This window comes from Dreissena polymorpha, chromosome 4 (genome assembly GCF_020536995.1).
Source record: "Dreissena polymorpha isolate Duluth1 chromosome 4, UMN_Dpol_1.0, whole genome shotgun sequence".
Lineage (NCBI taxonomy): Eukaryota > Metazoa > Mollusca > Bivalvia > Myida > Dreissenidae > Dreissena > Dreissena polymorpha.
The window spans coordinates 38978021-39000465 of record NC_068358.1 but is presented as its reverse complement, the minus strand read 5'-3'; the positions used below and the strand labels follow the sequence as shown (position 1 = coordinate 39000465).

The 22445-nt window shown below is 31.6% G+C and overlaps 1 protein-coding gene across 2 annotated transcripts; it reads left to right on the top strand.

Annotated features, from left to right (window-relative positions):
• Window positions 1–1341: 1341 nt before the first annotated feature.
• On the top strand, window positions 1342–21406 carry LOC127877829 (uncharacterized). Of its 2 annotated transcripts, XM_052424088.1 has the most exons (8): window positions 1342–1491; window positions 9080–9181; window positions 10198–10309; window positions 10609–10731; window positions 10899–11234; window positions 11357–11506; window positions 11615–12022; window positions 12182–21406. In XM_052424088.1, exons 1-8 carry the CDS (start codon window positions 1465–1467, stop codon window positions 12781–12783), a joined length of 1860 nt encoding a protein of 619 aa, XP_052280048.1. In that variant the 5' UTR covers window positions 1342–1464; the 3' UTR covers window positions 12784–21406. The 2 variants fall into 2 exon arrangements, with proteins under 2 accessions (XP_052280048.1, XP_052280049.1); XM_052424089.1 differs by lacking the exons at window positions 1342–1491; window positions 9080–9181; window positions 10198–10309 and adding an exon at window positions 10388–10501.
• Window positions 21407–22445: the final 1039 nt, after the last annotated feature.

The window sequence follows — 22445 nt, the reverse complement described above, 5'->3', positions numbered from 1 at the left end:
CCAGGACGATTACGTACATTTCTAATGGCCGTTTGGTTAACAATATCAAAGATTCACCTTGTTCAATAAAAAACTGAATATAAATGAACTGTCAACAATTTACAACCCTGTATTTTAAATTGTATTTTAAATTGGGAAAATTAGCGCGATAAACCATGAAATTGGGAAAAATAGCGCGATAAACCATGAAATTTGGAAAAATTTAGAATTATAAATATGAGTATAAGTAACAGAATTAATATTGTTTTTAAGTGCATGTTCAGGGGGTTTTCTAGCCATTTTTAGAAAAGGAGTCTGGTGAAATTGGGAATTTTTTTTTAATCAATAAAAGTGGCAAATTTGGGAATTATTTATCGAAAAAAGGACTAAATTAAAGTTATATAGTAAATGTAAGATGTTTAAAAAAATTAAAGTTGAAATCTAGAGTTAAGAAATCATAAGACACTTCTCTCTTAAAAAAAAATAATTTTTTTTTTGGGGGAAAATTTGGATTTTTTTGGGGAAATTTTGGTCAGATTTTTGGGAAAAAACGTGGAATTTTGCGATTGGGAAGCAGCCGAAATTCGGCGGTAATTTTGAGCCAAAAAAATCACTGACATAGTACGGTGATTTCTATGACAATATTATAATCCCAGCCTTTTCCAGGACGATTACGTACATTTCTAATGGCCGTTTGGTTAACAATATCAAAGATTCACCTTGTTCAATAAAAAACTGAATATAAATGAACTGTCAACAATTTACAACCCTGTATGCCACTCATGTTTTAAATATAAAACTGTGCAGAAAACAATAAATGAACTACAAACATGAACAACACCAAACATCATACAGCTTTATAAAGATCATGGGGAAATGTCAAATTTATTTAAAATTAAAGAGTTATAGCATTCACATGCTTATAAAGTACACATAGCGCTTGATGTGGCCGTGGCGTACTGGGTATGCTGTCCACCCAGCGATCGAGAGGTCACGGGATCGACCCCCACTTTGGAAGCATTTTTAGATTTTCCTATATACACCAAGAACTGATTATAGTCCCAGAAAACGGACTCGAGAGCGTTTCAAATAAGCCATAGGCTTACTATGAAATTGAGTTAAAATAAATATGTTTAAACTAATACAGCAGTTTCAATATTATAACAGTTTGATAAGACATTGACTGACCTTGTTAAATTTGACTCAGTTTTGATAATAGGGATCCCAACGGATGATTTAGAATATGGTAATAACTGTCATCATATGACCCAGTTCTTTTAATGTTTATCTATTGCACGAACCATTGCACACCAATCCCCCAAAACTTGAAGTTTATTTAACTCTTTTGTCCATGTACGTTTATATCGGCCGGGTAAATTCGGGTAATACCCGTTTGCTTAAATATCTGTGCTGACGTAATATATATTGAGTTTTAATATTTTGTTTGTAAATGGTTTAAGTTAAAAAAATCTTTTTGTGAAAAAAATGGGAGTTTCTAGTTCAAAGAGGAGCGTAAGCATAAATTATATTTTACTATTTTGAAAGTTGTTTTGATATTCTAGTCTATGTTTTTTAATTTGCTAAGTAATATGTTTCCTGAATTATACAGGTTACGTGCGTGATGCATTGAACGCACGTAGGATTAATCAAATAATTATTGTTTCAATGCATGCAACGGATTCTTGTTTTTATTTCGCAATATTTTGATACTTAAAAAAGTAAATACATTCTAGAAGTAATGGCACTTGAAGAAGACAAAACGAATTCTATACATATTAAATATTTTCTTCACTTTAATTTGATACCAAAGACTTAAACTGGCGCACTTGACGCTGTATTTCTCTATCTTAAACTACTGAACGAAATTCCACTGCTTTACAATGCACTCCTTTAAATTAGCGTTATTATTTATTGATTATGTTTCTAACACATTTCAAATTAAGGTCAAATAAGCTCAATATGTTAACAAAATACACAAGCCATTCACAATAAACGCTCGACTCTTATTGTGGCTACACTCTTTTACCGTTTCTTTTTAGATACTATGGTTGAAGGTCTAGGCATTTGAAAATAGACGTGAAGGATCTTTTAAAAAATCTTTAAAAATGGAGCTTGTGTTTAAAAAAATGACTTTATACAGTTGTTCACCTTTATTATTGATATCTGTAAAATTATATTCGACATTCTTCTTTTTCTTTATAGAATAGAATACTTAAATATAACATCAGCATGTGATCATATTTAATGTGCAATGGCTTCGGATGGCGTCGATCCTGGTCTGTTATTAAAGGGGCCGTTTCACAGATTTTGGCATGTATTTAAGTTTGTTATTTGATGCTTTAAATTGATAAATGTAAACATTGGAACTAAATAGTTCCAGTTAAAATATATAATTAAAGAAATAAGAAAAGGAATTATTAATTTGACTCGAACCACTTACCATTGGGGTAAAAAATAGCATTTAAACCACTTTGCAATCCGTGCTCTTGCAGTGAGTTGTGTATTTTACACTTTATATTTTAGTAACCCTTGTATTGTCACAAAATATAACGATAACAACACAAATCTCCAAATTAAGTAAAAGTTTCGTTTTTGTAGCGCTTTATATTTTTCAGGTTTTTAAATCGTCCAACGATGCATATAGTTATTAATAGATATATGGTAAAAGTTCAGTATTACTTTTCTTCGCAAATATCACGACTACAATGAAAATTTGCTAATCTATAGCAAGTTTTGTCAAGTTGTCAATTAACCAAAACCTGAACAGGTCCCTTTAAGAGTAACAATCCGAATATTCAGGGCTGAGGTGTTTGCAGTTTGGTATTTAACCTTCGTTGTTAAATTTGATGTCATTTTTCGGCGTAAGCTGCATAAGCCAGCTTTTCACCCTGACTTGACCTTTGTAAGTGTCCAATAAAATTCAAATAAAATTTCCCGCGGCTAGGTACGAATGAATACACTTCATTTATTCCATTGGCTGATTTGAGTATACCACCAGAACATTGGAAACATATCCGCGTCTTTGTAACACTGTTTTACTGTATGAAACAATTTTATCTCTAATGAAAAGGCTTAATAGATAGAACAGTTTTACACTCAATTCTCGACATCAATACAGTTTGTGCGTACACCTTTTATTTTCAGAGTATTACCAACGCAAAAGCGTTTATACTTAAAAGGCTATGTTCTCATATTTAGTACTTACTTCCATATTCCTGTCAACATGTTAACATGTAAAAGTATAAAGAGCAGTGGAAGCGAGGCCTCACTTTAAAGAATTGCATTTCAACCCGCGAGGTTTCGGGTCAAGTCGCGGACATTCAGAGTTTATATACAGGTCATCACCGGAGTTCGCGGTCAGTAAAATAATCGTTATATAATAAAGACGCTATCCGTGAACTAGGTGACCTGGAATTTTCTTTAGACCAGAAATATGTTAAAAGAAGATATTCAGCAATATAATTATGGTATGTCAATAATAGATTCTTAATGTGTTTTCAACAATACAATGATAAATATTATTTTTAATAAATTTAACAATAATTATTCCACCATATTGCCTAATGTACTAAAGTGATATTATGAGCATGTAACAGTTTATAGGTGTCTATCGCAACCGTTGATTATTTTTGATGTTTCTACTTCATATACACTTATAGTAATTAATGCAGCATCAACATACTAAAACAATATACCAGAAAGAGAAAAATAATGCATTTGAATATTAACCGTACTTTCGTTTGACAACTGATCATGCGTTTACGAGTTGAACCTAAATTTAGTTTTAGTGCAGATTTGTTCATACGACACAAAGACACAATATTGTTTTACGGATCATTTCGGCTTACAGGACTGGGTGGGTCACGTAAGAATATCGAATATAAAATATATTTTTATAAACAACTGGTAGCAAGGTGAGTTGCAGATAATTGATCAGTAACCACATTTTAACTAACTATTTTGACCTGTTAATTCTTTTCAGCTCAATTCAACAGTGCAAAATGCCCATAATATCACTTTAAGCATGAGCACGATGATTCTCGATACTGTTAATAATCGAATCAAATAGCAATGCCCGACAGACCACTAAAACAGGTTTGTTCTCGTGTGGCCGGTTGACTCATATGTTTAAATTTCACTTCCATTCTTCTTTTGGTTTTCTGTTTTGTATCTATAGGTTTATGACCAGCAATATGTTATAATGTAAAATAAGCCGCGAAAACTCCCCGTAACATCCCGTACTGCGTGTGATGCAGCTAAGAACTGCACAGAAAAAGACATTCGCTATCCTTGATCTCATTCATTAAACTATTTACGCCGTATATCTTTTTTAAAGATATTTCTTGTTTAAATCATGATTAAAATAGGTTTTATATAAGAATACATTAGGTTTGAAGCCCATGAGTACACATACATATAACACACAATGTAATCATCAGTGGTCAATGACAAACAGGCATTTACATGTATACTTTTTAGCAATATAAATTTAGAATTAACAACAAAAGGAATTTGCAACTCTAAAGACATGCATATTGAAAATAAACAGCTATTTTTAACATGTATAATATATATATATATATATTTATTTCAAGATGTTTTATTATGTAAAATATATATATATATATATATATATATATATATATTATATATATATATATATATATATATATATATACTGTTTACCGTTACGTACTAATTTAAGGTAGGTATATAATATGCATATTTTAGAGTCGTATCTTATTCAAATAAACTTGAATGTTAGTTAAATAAGAACAAATACTGGGCAAAAACTTGTAAAAATATCTTGAACTTGAGATGTCATTTGCTTTACAATTAGTATGTAGCATTGCCTTTATCTTAAAAAAGTTTGTTTCTAATTTTTATTTGTAATATATGTCGAGCAATCAACCAATGGAAAAAAAGTTACTGTGACTTTTCTTTTTATAGGTTTATAAGAACTACAATGTCAGCTTTACAAAAGCGACACTAAATAATGCATGTCATTCGGAACTCGCGCTATCTTGAAATTATAATAACCCTGACATGTTTGTGCATACAGCGAGTAATTGCGGTTAGTTAAACTTTATATCTTCCTGTTAAGATATTGCATCGCTTTCTTCAACGTTTACCTGATTCAACGTAATTAAACAAGCAAATCGAATATAAATTGACTGTACAGTTAAAGGCATGTCTTCGTGAAAATTCATGTGCGAACAATGTATTTTAAAAAGTCTGAAACAGAAAAATTTATAATGATATATACATGTAATGATTGTTACATGATAGTTTATTGAAATATATGTTTGTGTATTGCTATTGTATATTATTCGCGATGATATTATTTTTATTTTAATTTACTCTCCTATGTTTTGTGATTAATTCTGAGCGAGTTGTAAGGTTTGGAGCTCCTTAACATCGATTTTAATCCGAATGATTTACATTGAGCGTTCCTTGCCGGTGATCAGATATTTTATTTATGTGTGTGCCTTTTTCGTGTACCTTTTTGTCTAGTGCATTAAACTTTGTTGGCTTACTGTTTTGCAACTTGTATGTATTGAAATAAATAAAGGACCACAGGTTCCTTTCCTTCAGTTTCTAATGTTTTTAACACCTTAAGATATGATTTTTCTATTTTCTAACCGCCTTAGTCTACAATAAACGTACCTTTTGAAACCTTTCTAACAATTATATAAGGAGTGCGAATGCAGTCTGACTATATGGAGTACGGTTAGGGTTATTTATATGTGAATTAGCATAATAAACGTTCGTCACGCCCGTACGCACGAGCGTTTTCCGTGCCACTTATTCAGTATTAATTTAAATTTATCATGCTATAAAGACCCTTATTTCAATTCAACGCCTTTTTCGTAATTTATGCTCTAATTAACATCATTAGTTAATAATGCATAAAGAAAATGATCGATTCCATGAGCATGGTGCAAAACAAACGAGCAGCAATGCCAGGTATCTACAGACATATTTTCTTAAGAAACCAACTATGCATAGTTAGCGACGTATGCAACAATTTGTAAAAAAAATGTAATGTTTTAATAAATATACATTTACTGGTTAAGTCTCTACGGCATAAGTAACTGACCATTATATAAATTGAAAATATATAGATGGTGACTTGATATTTGTTATATAAGACGACAGTCTGACAAGGAATAGAATCAAAGCGGTGAAGGCACTTAAGTTGTCCGCTACTGCATAATTTAAGACGCAACTCATTTTTCAAAATCAATTGGAAGTTTGAAATAAACACACGCCATTCAAATTTATAAAGAATGTGTTTTAACGCACGGGTCGAGATGTGTGTGCACTTTTTATCATCCGATTTATTTTATAGAGATAACTTTGAAAAAAATAACAACAAGGCCCTTTTTGGACGTTCAGAAAGCTTTGTAAGTATGATGAAAATGGTAATGAAAACTGAATCAAAAGACAATGTGCAATTACCATCATATTAAATGAATATTGTTTGAATATCGAATACCTATCTTACTAAGAATATAATTTCATTATGGAAATTCACTGTACAAAACTGTTGATTTTCGACACCATAGACAAACTCAAAATATACAATAAGATAATTGATAAAAATAAATAAAAAATAAATCTGCGAGCAATACTTTTTACTCACGAATTAGGTAGTCATAAAGTTGACCCGTACTTTGATGTTTATGCATTACTTGTTACCCTATCAATTCACACGGTGTCAACAACTCTGACCTAAACATGGGTATATAGCACTAATGCGCTTTTTCGGTAAAGCTGTTTTACCCAGCTTTTCACCTTAAATTACTTTTACATTACGCCAGCAGGCACGCATGAATATATTCGAACATTTCATTGGCTGATTCGAGATAAAACCTCTGAACTTTGGCAACATCACTGTGCCTGTGCTCAGCGCAAAGGATGTATCACTATTCAGTGTAAGGAATTCCGGACTACTCTCTGTATGTTCAAATGACACAAATAGTGGCCCAGTTACAATTACGCGTTAAAATTCATGTCGCAGAATTTTAGGGTCAGTATATGTTCAATAAATCGTCCGGGTAATATATAATTAATTATCGATAAACACAGTTTTGCTTTCAAGATGTGAGAACAAACAAATAGTATAGTGTCACGATAAGATAAAAATGGTTTAATTATCCAACCAAAAATGTTTGCCGTACTCGGTCAGCACGTCTAGAAATCGTTCCTAAACGCCTTGATAGGCTGCCCTTATTAACAAGTTTGCTATTTTGAATACAATTTTGTATCGAAAAGCATTGTGCTAAAATGTTTCATTTACAATTTGCGATGAGATTTTAATGACCCTCGTCATGCGAAAATGGGTCTTATTCCATATGCGCCCATCATATGTATAGCCCACTCAGCCTGCGCATCTCTCAGTCTGGTAAGTAGATACATAATGAGACCACAATCTCTTGCACGACGGTTACATTACATTCACCTCTGTGTTGGGCTAAGAACGGACTTTTGTTATGAAAGCGAATCATTTATGTCATGATCATTCCAAGCGTTCATCATTGAGGTTACAGAATATTAAACAATCTCTTGCACGACGGTTACATTGCATTCACTGCATGAAAGAAAACCATCTCATACCATGATATCTTATATCAGTCTTAATTCATTATTATAAAATTGATATGGTTTTTTTATGTTAAGAAACCAACATACATACACACGTCGAAGCAATTCCTAACGTCACTCAAAAAAATATGTTCAATTATTTACATTTGTGAAGCGCGTGGAATGATTCCATCTGCGTAAATGGGCAATAAATTAGTTCCAAAGAGTTGCATTAAAACTCGCAAGTTTTTGCACGATTTATCGTACATTTAAAAGTCATATTTCTTAATTTAATGCATGCGATCTTAAATATCCAATCAAATATACATTGAATGCGTTTGTTCGGTTTTACCTATTTTATAGACAAAATGGCAAGCTGAGCATTTCGCAGAGTTGTATGTGAGAGCAAGGAACGACAACTCTGCGTGGAGATTGAACGAGACCATAACACATTGGTTGATCTACGTGCACTAATACGTAGTATCCTCGTTGAATAATTTTTATCTACTTACACTAATGTGTGATTTGACAATGATAAGTTGATAACACTGATAACACACTTTTCATGCGGTGAACATATGACTAACAAGTTAACAAACACAATAGTTAAACTTTTGTTTTCAATTTAATTATTTAGAAACGTAAATTGCAAACTTGATTTCAAAGTCAACATTTACACCGACTACCTTATATTCGGTTTTAGTGATTATAAAGCATTTTTGTGGTTATCTTTAATTAACCTGTAGTATTTGGTGAACTCATGTTCAGCGTTTTATTATTTGAGAACTGAGAATGTAAACAAATTTAACCTTCTACTATTGCGTTGTTAGCACCGGTGAATACAAAAGATAGCCGCTATCTGTTGAGAACAAAAGAGAAACAGCAATATTAGCATGCACTATGAACAACGTTACACAACATCCCACTATACTTGCTTATCAGCATCTATTAATAGCCTCAGATGCGTGGTTATCGTTCTTAGCGTAGTTTAGAGCAGACCGACTAGCAAGGCGTAGTAGTTAGCAAGCGAACAACTAAAAAGCGAGGCTGTTAATGTTTTTGGAAGTATTTAAAAACGCAAAGTGATCAATTGCCACTTCGAATGACAATCGCACCGTTTCTGTGAGAAATGGCGATGCGAATACGACAAAAAGGATAACAGACTTAGGTCTAGTGTGATGTAAATTTAAAAAAAAATGAACGTTAGTTTGCAATGTTATGTCTTTTTCCACACTTCAACACTATAACCACATAATGCATGATGGAAAATAACATAAATTATGTGTGTTTTAACATTTATTTATTGTATAATTTAATAATGCTATATATCAATCGCATTCATAAATAATGCTATTAATCAACCCGTATAATACGAAAGACGGCATGCCATATCCACTCTCTTTAATGAAAGCATTTCCGACTTGAAAGGGAAGGTATGTGGTTATTTTATTACTTAAAATGTTTGACTTAAAAAACAAATATTGTTCTATAATGGTACTTATTTTGGTTGCAGGAAATGGGACTCGACAGCTCAAGAGTACCTCAGCTAACAGGATATAAACATAAAGGTCCTGCAGGACCGTTCGTCATCAGTGGGCGCCGAGTTCCAGATGAAGTAATAAAACAGCTTCTATACCCATAAAAAACCTCAGCTCGAACGCTTTAAATGGTTCATGTGACGTAAGGCATGATCCACTTTAGATCGACAAACTTAATTTTATCGGCCTTTTACAGTTTAAAAAAAAAAACAAAAAAAAAACCTGTCCATATATCGGATTTATACAGAAAACTTCTTTCTTCCATAGTATTATTCAAATGCATTTTAGTTTCTATCTACACTGGCAGCGTACTAGTCTATTGATTGCACAACATTTGATGGTGTACCAAAGCATGCTTTATTTTTAATACATGTTCAATTACCGTAATGACTTTGTCGCAAACAGTTGCCGCCTGAAATGTTAAATGTATGTTGGTAATAATTAATGTAAAAAGATAAAAAAAAATACTAACTCGACAGTGTTTAATGGATTTAGAAATATTTGTAATGTTTTTTAACTGGTTAGTAGCCAAGAAAAGTTTACACATATAATCTGAATGAATTAAGTCGATAACAAAGATATTGAACACGAATTAACCGGTCTTTCTTACTGCGAAATGTTCAAGTGTGTTTACAAACGATTTTATTACAATAAGGCCTATAAATTTATCTTTGTCTCAGAAAATGATTCTTCGCCACGAATGTCTTAGATGCATTGTAAGTCAAACAACTAGTAAATAATGTGTTTCTGCACTTAAAGAGCATAGCGTAATTTTAACCAATGGTAACAATTTATAGTCTAGCTTGTGGGCAATTTTTAAATTGATACATATGGCGTATATAATTTGCTAAAACCATAGGCGTAAAAAGTCTGTTATTCAGATCATTAATAAGGAAATTGGAAATGTATTGCTAATATTGTAAATATTGTCATAATGTTTTGCAAAAAAAGTTTCCGAGCCATGTTATAAAATAAATGTCGATATTCATTCTTTCTCATTTGCAAAAGTTGAAAATTATTTTTAATTATGATGAAATGTACTTGCCCCAACAACAACAACAACCACTTTTTATTTTTATGAATGTCTGAACAGGCAGTAGCACATGACAACAATCGCCAGATCGCAAAAGCCATTGAAGCATTTATGGATGTTCTCCAATACACTGTTGTAACTGCGGAACTGCTACCTCATATAACATTTCTGCGTAAGAACTTTATATTGGCTTATATTGAAACGATTTTAATATGCAATTGTTTACAGATGGCTCTTTAATTAACAATAGCAAATGAAGTGGATGTTGATCGAAATTCATTCGGTTCGCATGAATTGGGAATAAAAATGTCATAGCCGTACGAACCAGACTCCGAAATGTATCCGACATTTGGTATACCAAAAGGTAGTCATACATAGTTTTCATATGATTCGAAATGTGCATTAGTGGACATCATTTAAGAAGCAATATTCAACACAAATTAAATGTTATTGTTGAATATTGAATTTCAGATTCTGGTGATTTCCCATCAACAGATTCGCAAAGTCAGGCATTCCATAGATTATGCACACTGGTAAATCAGTCTGAAGAACCTGGAAACTGGCAAACTTTCATTACAGCTCTCGAACGTGCAGGTAAATTACATGTATTCTGCATATTTTAATTACTTGCTATTCATGCATTTAGTTATACGTTTGATTCTTTTTTTTTTCGTTCCTCCGTTCATTTAATATTATTCACACCAAAGTATTCCGTTATATTTATTGATACGATAACATATAGGAAAATGATTTGTTAACAGAGTACACGTATGTTGTAAATCTTCTTCGAGGAGAAATTGATAACGACGGCCACGAAGACAGAGAAATATTAAACATATTTAGGCCAATAATAATCAAGAACATAAGCACTGCAGAAGTGCTTGATAAACTTTATGAAAGAAACGTACTAAATGACCAAGACCGCGAGGAAATACAATCTGAGATTAAGAGAAGAGGAGATATAGCTGCAGCGTGTATGCTACTGTACAAAGTTCCAAGACGCGAACCCAATTGGTTTAGTATTTTTGTGACGGTTCTGCGCGAACTAAAAATGGACTTTCTGGCAGATCAACTCGATGTCCCGACGCATTCAAAAGGTCTGTTTGTTTGTATTCAACTGTGTAGGTTGTTTCCTTTTGTAGAATGTAGAATTATTTTATCGTTCAGAGGGAAATGTTTTGCATGTGTGTATTGTGTGTATGAATATCATTTATTTCAGTACCTAGTACAGTTTGCGTTACCTCACAACAAATAAATGGAGGTACAATACAAGTACAAGAAGCAGTAGAACATTCAACCCCTTGCAAACTCCGAACGACATCAGTATCTAACGAATATGTATCAGCAGGACAACTGAAATTCGGACTTGGTAAATAATACGATATAAGGGTCTAAGTATATATAAAGTACAAACTTAGTAATTTCACATCCGCGAATTTATGTATTTATATCATTAAATGAGTGCATTTGTTTTTAGGCAGACCGCCACCATTGCCTGCAAGAAGCAAAACAGTAGCCGATCGAAACCCCGATAAAGGTGGTGCACAAAGTGAATATGCAGACCAAGACATTACAAGAAAGAAGGATGAGAATGCACATATACACAACCAGACATTACACGAGAACCGCAAATACTTGGGATATTCTGTTGAATATCCACAGCGTGTTCGAGATCAACGGTCGGAACAATTACGTTTGGAAGCGCAATTATGTGATGAATACAAGGAATTGTGTAATGCATTCGATTGTGCAATAGAACGTTTTAATGAATCATCGCCACAAACAAGCGAAATACGTCATTATCGAGAAAGAGTAAAAATATTAGATAGACAGTTAAGATCATTAAGTAAGGAAAGAAAACATTCGATAAGAACGGAGCTCAAAGGTGAGTTTCATTTGTAAGTGTATCGTATTCTCAAAAAAGTTTCTTAAAACACTTTTTTTAAAACACTCGTATTATACGACATTAAGTCATTAGACCGACCCTATATTCACCAATCACACATTACCTTATTGTTAATTGTCGTCTTATATTTTTATTCAGAAGTTTGTGACCTTCACGTTGCGGTCATTGGCAATTACTCTGCAAGTAGCGAGGAAGAAAATCATTACACATCGACCTTCGATGGAGAAATAATATATCCCGACAAAGATCATAATGAAATCGCCAAACATATTGATCAAGAGCTAGACGTCTATTCAGGAATTTCAAAAGAAAAGATTATATGTGACGGTGTTTTAAATTGTTTGATTGTTAAAACAATTGATACGCCTTCACATGAACAGTTTGAAAATTACGAGGAGCCATACAAAAGTTCAGTATTTATTGACGAACTTGCACAAACTGTAGAATGGCGAAAAAGTGAAGATTTAGGGGACTCGTCTGAAAATAACAGTGTCGACGCTGAATATGAAACGACAGATGTTGAAAAACGAACATCTGCTATAAGTGAAATATCTGAACTAAAACAAATGATTGGCGAATTAAAAAGAATCTGCCTGACATCGAATGAAACAATAGGGAATCTTCAACGTCAAATGGAAGAAATGGATAAATTCGTAAGAAATGAGAAAGCAGAAAGCAAGTCATTGAACAATATTGACGATAAACATGGTTATGTAACGTGTATGCAACCCCCAACATAAAATTATCATTTATTGGGCATAACTAACCGCGCTACACTTTGAAATCTCTTTCTTTGTAAATACGTACCCTACTTAGATTGAAGTCTGAAGGGTACAAGTCAGGTGTATCAACAATGTGACATGCTTTTTTAGCTGGCTTGCTTTTTTGCTGATTACTCAGCTAACATAGTGAATTAAAAAGTGATTTTGGTATCAAATTGAAGAGGAATACTTCCTATATACAGTGTTGAAAAAAGTGGAATAAAAAATGAATCAGGAATAGGATATTGATGTTAAATGACAATTTTCTTTGTCTGCTGGAAAAATAGAAATTGATATCCAATAGAGCCAAATAGTGCAGAGGGATTAAATCAGCAGTGTTAATAACAATTATTGGATTACTGATCAGCTCTGATCAGCTCTGCTATCACAACACGGACTACAAGTGACTTAATAAACCAAACATACTTTAAAGCTGTTATATCGCTACCTCAGCAAAACTCCTTCATGAGTGAAAAGGAGTCTTCAAAAGGGTTGAAAAAATACCAACCACCTTGTAAAAATGCCCGCCAAAGGTGAAGAAAGACCAAAACGCACCAACTCAGAAGTCAGTAATGATAGTCTGAATGATGGCTCAATCAAGCAACAACTTGAGTCCATGGATCAGTCTCTAAAATACTTAACAACTGAAATGAAATCTATTTTGAAAAGAGAAGAAATTGAAAGCCTGATTTCTAACACTCTGTCCTCCATCCTTTCTGAAGTAGAAAAGCGCAATGAAGAAAGACTAACCCAATTAAAAAATGACATTGCCAAAGAAATGGAAGCAAAATTACAACAAACTGTTTGTAAACAAGTCGAAGAAAAATTTAAAGACCTGACTGAACACATCAAGGGTCTAGAGTTCGAAAACGAAACTCTCAAAGAAACTATTTCCTCAATAAAAAATGATTATAGTAAAAGCATTGAAAATATCACCACACAAGTAAATGAAAATGCACACAAATGCAATGATGCTATAAAGCGCTCAAATTAAAACGAGCAGTATTCACGTAAAAATAATATAAAAATAATGGACATACAAGAAGATCACCAGGAATCTATTCCAAACCTAACTTCAAAGGTAATAGGGCTACTTCACGATAAAGGAGTTAAACTCCAAAACGACCAAATACTCGAAATTCACAGAATACCAAGTAAGAAAGGACAAATCAGACCAGTGCTTTTGAAGTTAAAGTGTAACAATGACAAAACAATAATTATGCGCAAAAGGAAGGAAATGAAGGCAGCAGGGCACAGACTAGTTGACGATGTTACAGCTCTCAACAGTGCATTGATGAATAGACTGTCCCTACATCCAGCCATAGAGACCACTTTATTTTTCAACGGTTCCGTGTTTGCGCTCACCAAGAATCAAGAGCGCATAAAGTTTGACATCCATAACAATATCAACAGTGTCATAAGCGAGTACCGGGAAAACCGTCCGAAATAAACAATTATCTGTTTAGACAGTGTGGACATACCAGGACGTTTGCTAGTAAGAAAATAATCGCACAAATTATATTTTATGATTAATTGTCATTCAATCATTTAGGGCTTATTCTTAACAATATTGTCAAAAAGTGCTTTCTCTATCTAAAAACTGCTGTCAAAACAAAGTTTTTTTTTTCTCTGTATTGTTAAATTCTCTAAACGAAAATGACTGAACTGCTTTAAAATTACATGACTACTAGATTGCAGAAGCATTGCATTATTTGTGTATGAAGATCAACTGTTGTATTTAGGGATTAATGACACTGTATTTAGCTGGTAACTATTGTTGAAATATAATCAAGTCCTTAATGTATTGTGAAAAATATCTCACTGAATATTCAGCTCTAAATTGTATGGCAGTTCAAATCTTTTTTTGTAAAAGGCTTTACAAATATCCTGAGACACTCCAATAGCTCAATAAATGCATACAGGTTATTTTGAACATAAACATGTGTATATTGATCTAACATGTATGAATGTTTTTACACTATTATGTGCTAACATGTATGAACGTTTACATTATTATGCATTTTATTAAATATAGCATGGCTATTACATTATTATGTACTTTATTAAAAAAACATGGCTAAACATTTAACCTGTACATTAATAATATATAATCACTATACAAATACTGTAGATAATATATGCTGTTTCATAAAAAAATGAAAAAGTAATAAGAAACACGGTTTATAGCATATTTCTCCACTTAATGGAAAAACAATCTTTGTGTTTTTGTTATGCTAATACAATTTGGCATTTGTGTAATGTGTCATTTAAACTGTTTAATTTTAATAATGTGTATAGTCATCATGTTAATTAAAAAACAATCAATTTTTTGCTATGCTAACAATTTGGCATTTTTGTAACGTGTCATTTAAATTGTTTAATTTTATTAATATGTAATGTCATAATGTTATTCAACTCCTGCCAGCAGGTAACTATTGTTGAAATACAATCAAGTCTTTTGTGTATTGTGAAAATATCTTAATATTCAGCTCTAAATTGTATGGCTAGTTCATAGCAGTTCAAATCTATTTTTGTAAAAGGCATTTCCAACTTCCTGACACACTTCAATAGCTCAGTAAATGCATACAGGTTATTTTTAGTAATATTTTTTCCACTCTAAAACTGTTCCATTTACCTACTGCACACATGTACATTTGTAAATTGATCTAACATGTATGAATGTTTACATTATTATATGTTTTGTTAAATGTAGCATGGCTAAACATTTAACCTGTAAATTGATCAAATATAACCACTATACAAATACTGTAGATAATATATGCTGATTCATAAAAAATGAAAAAGTAATAAGTAACAAGGTTAATAGCATATTTTTTCACTTAATTGAAAAACTATCCTTTTTTGCTATGCTAATATAATTTGGCATTTGTGTAATGTGTCATTTACACTGTTTAATATGATTAATGTGTAAAGTCATTATGTTAATTGAAAAACACTTAAATGTTTTGCTGTACTAATACAATTTGGCATTTGTGTAAAGTGTCTCTTAAATTGTTTAATTTGATTAATGTAGGTCATATTGTTATTCACCTCCTGCCAGCAGGTAACTATTGTTGAAATACAATCAAGTCCTTTACGTACTGTGAAAATATCTAACTGCTAGTTCATAGCAGTTCAAATCTTTTTTTGTATAAGGCTTTTTCAATATCCTGACACACTCCAATAGCTCAATAAATGCATACAGGTTATTTTTCATGAAATTTGTTCCCCTCTAAAACTGTTCCATTTATCTGATGCAGTTACTGCACACATGTACATTTGTAAATAAATCTAACATGTATGAATGTTAATGTGCATTTGTAAATTGATCTAACATGTATGAATGTTAACACAATTATGTGCTTTATTAAATATAGCATAGCTTAACATTTAACCTGTAAATTAATCAAATATAATCACTATACAATGTAGATAATATATGCTGTTTCATAAAAAATGAAAAAATAATAAGTAACAAGGTTTATAGCATATTTAATAGTTAATAGAAAAATCTTTTTTTGCTATGCTTATATAATTTGGCATTTGTGTAATGTGTCATTTAAACTGTATAATTTGATTAATGTGTAAAGTCATCATGTTAATTGAAAAACAATCAATTTTATTTTTTTGCTGTACTAATACAATTTGGCATTTGTGTAAAGTGTCATTTAAATTGTTTAATTTGATTAATGAGTAAAGTCATTATGTTATTCACCTACTGCCAGCAGGTAACTATTGTTGAAATACAATCAAGTCTTTTATGTATTGTGAAAATATCTAACTGAATATTCATCTCTAAATTGTATGGCTAGTTCATAGCAGTTCAAATCTATTTTCGAATATGTTGCGGTTCTCATGAGATTTTATATAAAAACAACATGCGAATCAAAGCCTATTTATTGCTTCAATAATTTTTATAAACAGGGACTACTTTGGATCATAATATTGCAATGCTCAAAAGCTAACCTGTTTGTGTGTGTGTGTGTGTGTGTGTGTTTGTGTTTGACATTCATATTTTAAAACTGAGTATTTGGTACAAAAACAGCATGCTATGCTATTTCACTTGTTGTAAATGTTTCACTTAAATACAGATTTGGACACCTGTGTAATGAACAAACTTTTTGTATTTGATGTACATATTTTTAACATTAAGTTCATAACAAACTGTTATTTTTTACGTTTATTGGTAATTGGGTTCTTTCGTATGATGTACCAAAATTATAATTTAAACTTCACAATCTATACAAATGGTTGACTTTAAGATTTTATCTTACAACTGCCGTGGCCTTAACGACTATAAAAAACGTAATGATGTATTAACCAAAAACCAAAACCAAAAAGCAAATGCATATTGTTTACAAGTTACAGGTATCTATTCAGTGGGATGGGGATTGTTATTTCAGTCATGGTACTTCTAACTCTAGAGGGGTTTGCATTTTGTTTAAAAAGAATACAGCAGTAACTATTCATGCCACCATAACAGATCAAACTGGAAATTACTTACTCTTGTATTTAACATTTGATACAAAACGATTTACTCTATGTACTGTATATGGACTCAATACTGATAAACCAGATTTTTATGCTCAGCTTTTTTCTAAAATTGACATATTCGGAAATGACACCTATGTCATATGTGGGGATTTTAATCTTGTACAAGATACTAAACTAGATTATTCAAATTATAAAAACCTAGATAACAACAAAAAGTCAAGAGAATTTTTATCTAATGTTATAAATGATAGAAGCTTAATAGATACGTTTAGATTAATCAATGGTGATGTTAACCAATATACATGGAGAAAACCAAATACTCTTCAGCAAGCCTGACTAGATTTCTTCCTTGTCACTAGCAATCTTGTGCAGCATATAAGACAATCTGAAATTAAAGCTAGCTACAAATCTGACCATTCAGTTATAACTTTAGATTTAAATCTCTGTGAAGTAACCCATGGTAAAAGACTCTGGAAGTTCAACAATTCATTATTAAATGATGAAGAATATCTAAATATTATTAAATCAAAAATTGAAGAAATTAAAAAACAGTATTTCCTACCTGTTTATAATACAAAATTACTTAATACTATTGATGATAACTTGTTGCAATTTACTATAAATGATCAACTATTTTTAGAAACTCTTCTAATGGAAATTAGAGGCAAAACAATATATTTTTCATCTTACACGTCTAAACAGAGGAACGATAGGGAATCTTTTCTTTGAAAACAAATTGAAACACTTGAAGAAAATATTAATGAAACGAACATTGATGCGCTAAATTTACTGCAACAGGAACTATCAAATATACGTGAAACTAAATTAAAGGGATCATTCATACGATCAAGAGCAAAAAGGATAGATGATGGTGAAAAACCTACAAAATATTTTTGTAATTTAGAAAAACAACATTCATCTAGTAAAACTATTCCTTATATTATAAACAATGATGGCAAAAATGTATATGATCAAAATGAAATTTTAACTGAAGCTGCTAAATATTACAAAACTTTATATACAGAAACAATAACAAATGAAATCAATAGTAATTCTGACATCTTGAATGAGCTAGAACAATATCAAATAATTAAACTAAGTAATGAGGAATCTCAGACATTAGAAGGCTTGCTGACAATTGAAGAAATCTCTGCTACACTAAAAAATATGAAAAATGAGAAGAGCCCAGGCTCAGATGGCTTCACAACAGAGTTTTCAAAATTTTCTGGAAGGATCTTAAATTTTTTATTCTCAGAAGTCTAAATTATGCCTTCATCTCAGGATCCTTATCAATAACACAAAAACAGGGAATCATAACATGCATACCAAAAGAAAACAAACCAAGACAATTCTTACAAAATCTTAGACCTTTAACACTTTTAAATGTTGTTTATAAGATAGCCTCAGGTACAATTGCAAATAGATTAAAGACTGTTCTGGATAAACTTATTTCCAACGACCAAACTGGCTTTATCAAAGGCAGATATATTGGAGAAAACACAAGACTACTATACGATATTTTAAAATACACAGAAGATAACAAAATACCTGGACTTTTAATGACATTGGACTTTGAAAAGGCCTTCGATACACTCTCCTTTAATTTTATTGAAAAAACCTTACTTCATTTTAATTTTGGTACAACGCTCAGAAAATGGGTCCGTTTCTTCTTATGTAACACCATGACAACTATTCAGATTAATGGGTATCTATCAGATTTCATAAGAATTGAAAGAGGATGCCGTCAAGGAGACCCAATCAGCTCATGTATCTTTATTTTAAGCGCAGAAATTTTGGCTATTCTAATTCGAAACTCAAAAAACTTAAAAGGAATTAAAATAGAAAATGTTGAATATAAGATATCTCAATTTGCAGATGACACCTCTCTTTTGTTAGATGGTTCTGATATCTCACTTAATGCTGTTTTGCAGTTATTACATAATTTTGCTTCAGAGTCTGGATTGAAAATAAACTTTGACAGAACAAATTTGATATGGATAGGTTCAAAAAAATATAGCACTCACTCAATTAAAACTAAGTACAAACTTCAGTGGGGCACAACAAATTTTAAAGTGTTAGGCATTATATTTGATGTAGATTTAAAGAAAATGGTTGAGTCAAATTTTCAAAACAAAATAGCAAGTTTACAAAGTGTAATACAATTTTGGAAAAGAAGATATCTTACACCATTAGGAAAGATAATCATAGTTAAAACATTGTTGCTTCCCCTTTTGACACACTTATTTATTTCCCTTCCTAGCCCAGGATCCAATATTTTGAAACAAATACAAAATTGTTTTAATAACTTCATATGGAATGGACCTAATAAAATAAAGCATAATATACTTATAAAATCTTATGAAGATGGAGGGCTCAATATGATTGATAATTACTCATTTGAAAAAAGTATGAAGCTAACATGGATAAGGAAATTAGTAACATGTACAGGAAAATGTTTCCAACTTGTGTATTCACTGTTTGATGTTAAAAAAATGATAAATATGGGAAATGCTTATATAGACAAAATTGTTGAAAATCTCACAAACTCTTTCTGGAAGGATGTGCTGAAATATTATAGAATGTACATAAACAAAATTAAAATAAGAAAACCTGATGATGTACTTGACATGCCACTTTTTTATAACAACAGCTTAAAGATCGGTGATAATAGTTTTTATGAAAAGAGCATGTATGAACGTGGCATACGATTTATAAGAGACATATTATGTACCTCTGGACAATTCAAGTCTAAGCAAGAAATTGAAGCTTGTACAGGTAAACATATCAATTCTTTATTCTACGAAGGTCTAAAAAGATCTGTAGCAAATTTCATTAAAACTCAGGTTTTGCATCTGTAAAAGCAACATCCAATGATGGAGCTTATATTTCTTGGTACCTTTAATTTGTTTTTGCCCAGAAACAAAATAAACTAGTATATGAAACTATTATTTCAAACACTTAACAACCTTCAAGTGAAACAAAATGGAATGCAATATTTAATAATATTGACTGGAAGTATGTGTACAGCTTTGTTTTTGAAATAACCAGAGATACATATTTACAATGGTTACATACTAGAATAATAAATAGAATCATAGAATTTTAGGTACTAAATATCTGCTTTTTAAAATGAAAATCGTTGATGATAATAAATGTACTTTTTGTAATCAAAATGAGGAAACTTTAACTCACCTTTTCTGGGGTTGTGAGCACATCCAAAAAATTGTTCAACATGTTTCGAACGTATTGAATATAAATAATGTCAATATGCCTTCACTCTCTTGCCAAGACATGATTCTAGGAATTTGTATGGAAAAAATGAATCCTATCAATATATTGCTTCTTGAAATTAAAAAATATGTCTTCCTGTGTAAACAAACAAACAAAATCCCCAATGTTCAGGACTTAAGAGAAGTCTACTTTTATCATGGGAAATCCAAAAGCAGACAACTATTCAAAATAATGAATTTCCTAATTGGTCAGTTGTAAGAATACTCATAGAATGAACCCAAGCCAATATATTTCATTGTTACAAAATATTTACAAGTAAACATTTTTTAGTACACTGGTGACATGCCATTTTTTCTTCAAACTTTTTTAATTTGTGTATTTACATATACATTAATATTTATTAACCTCCCAGATAGATAAAAATTATATGTGTTATTTGTGCATGTACATTTATTATAATACTTATATTATAATATAATGAATTCGTGTAATATTTTTTGCAATGTTTATGTATATGTATATCTATATATATTAATCTTGAGCTACTAACACAATCTTTTGTAAGGTATGGAGCAGGATGGCCTCGACCTGCGCATACCTATGGACGAGGTTAATAAAGACTATATATATATAAAAAAAAAATTAGATTGAAGTCTGTACACCCATTATTGCTGCTTCTTCGCTTCTTCCTGTATATGCACGATGATGATCTGAAATATTAACTATATGATGCTTTATTCTTAAATCTTTTTTCTAAAAAGAAGGGATGTAGTTGACACTTGTTTGTAATTTCATTTAATTGTTCCTAAAAAATTTGTAACTCTGTTGCTCTGGTCTCCTTCCTACCATTGAGTAATAAAATTGTATTTAAATTAAATGCGTTTTAATTCCCTTTTATTATTGTTTAATTTGAGTTGAAATGCTATGAGGTTCAATTGTATTTACATTTATGCGTATCATGAATATTGCCGGGCCAAGTGTGAGGTTGAGCGCTCTAAAACAGGTTTAAACCCCCCAAATGCATTGACCGTTCCAAGGCGGTGACCCCAGCTTTATTCTTCTATGTGCGTATGTTGTTTCGTATTATGCTTTTTCGTACTGTTTTGACAATAAGTCACTCACCGTAAATAAAAGACCAACTAATTGTATATAATGAGAATGCAATACTGCTCCAGCAGTTGGGGTTTCACTTCTTTTATAAGCGCAGATTTCCGTGAAGATGAAAATTGCGCCTATAGACCAACGATGGACATTCCTATACGAAACCGTTAAAATAATATTCTCCAATACATTTCTACGTTTTGTAGATACTCTCATTCATAAATGTCATTGGGTAATCTCTCTTTGTTCGTTACTATGCATCACTAATTCTGGGATTTAAGTTTACCTTAACTGAAAGCAGGTTTTATTTGCGTTTTTATCATTAAATGCGTATAGCTATAGTGATATGTTAGAACGCATAACTACAAACGATTACATACCAGTCAAAAACGCCATTTATATTTTATAGTATGCCATTTTCAGCTTAAACTAGACGACATGATAGTTTGAAGACATTGTGTGTGATATGATATTATGCTGTGTTTCTTTCACAGCCTCAAAGTCAGCTTACTATAGTTATGATTGCTTAAAAATATAAAAAGGTAGCAGTTTGAGGATTAATAAAATATACATGCGAATCAAAAATTCAATTGTTATATGTGTTAAAGAAGCACCAACCGTTTAATATATTAACAAACAAATCACGCAAGTAATGCTAATGCATCAACGTTTTACGTCTTCAGTGTTTCAGTTGCGATGTATGTAGCCGCAATGACTAAAGAGGGACACATCAGAGTAAGTGAAAATGGACTTGTAAGTTAAGTTGTTGGAGCGGTGGAGTATAAATCGGAATATTATTGCTGACCGACTAGCGC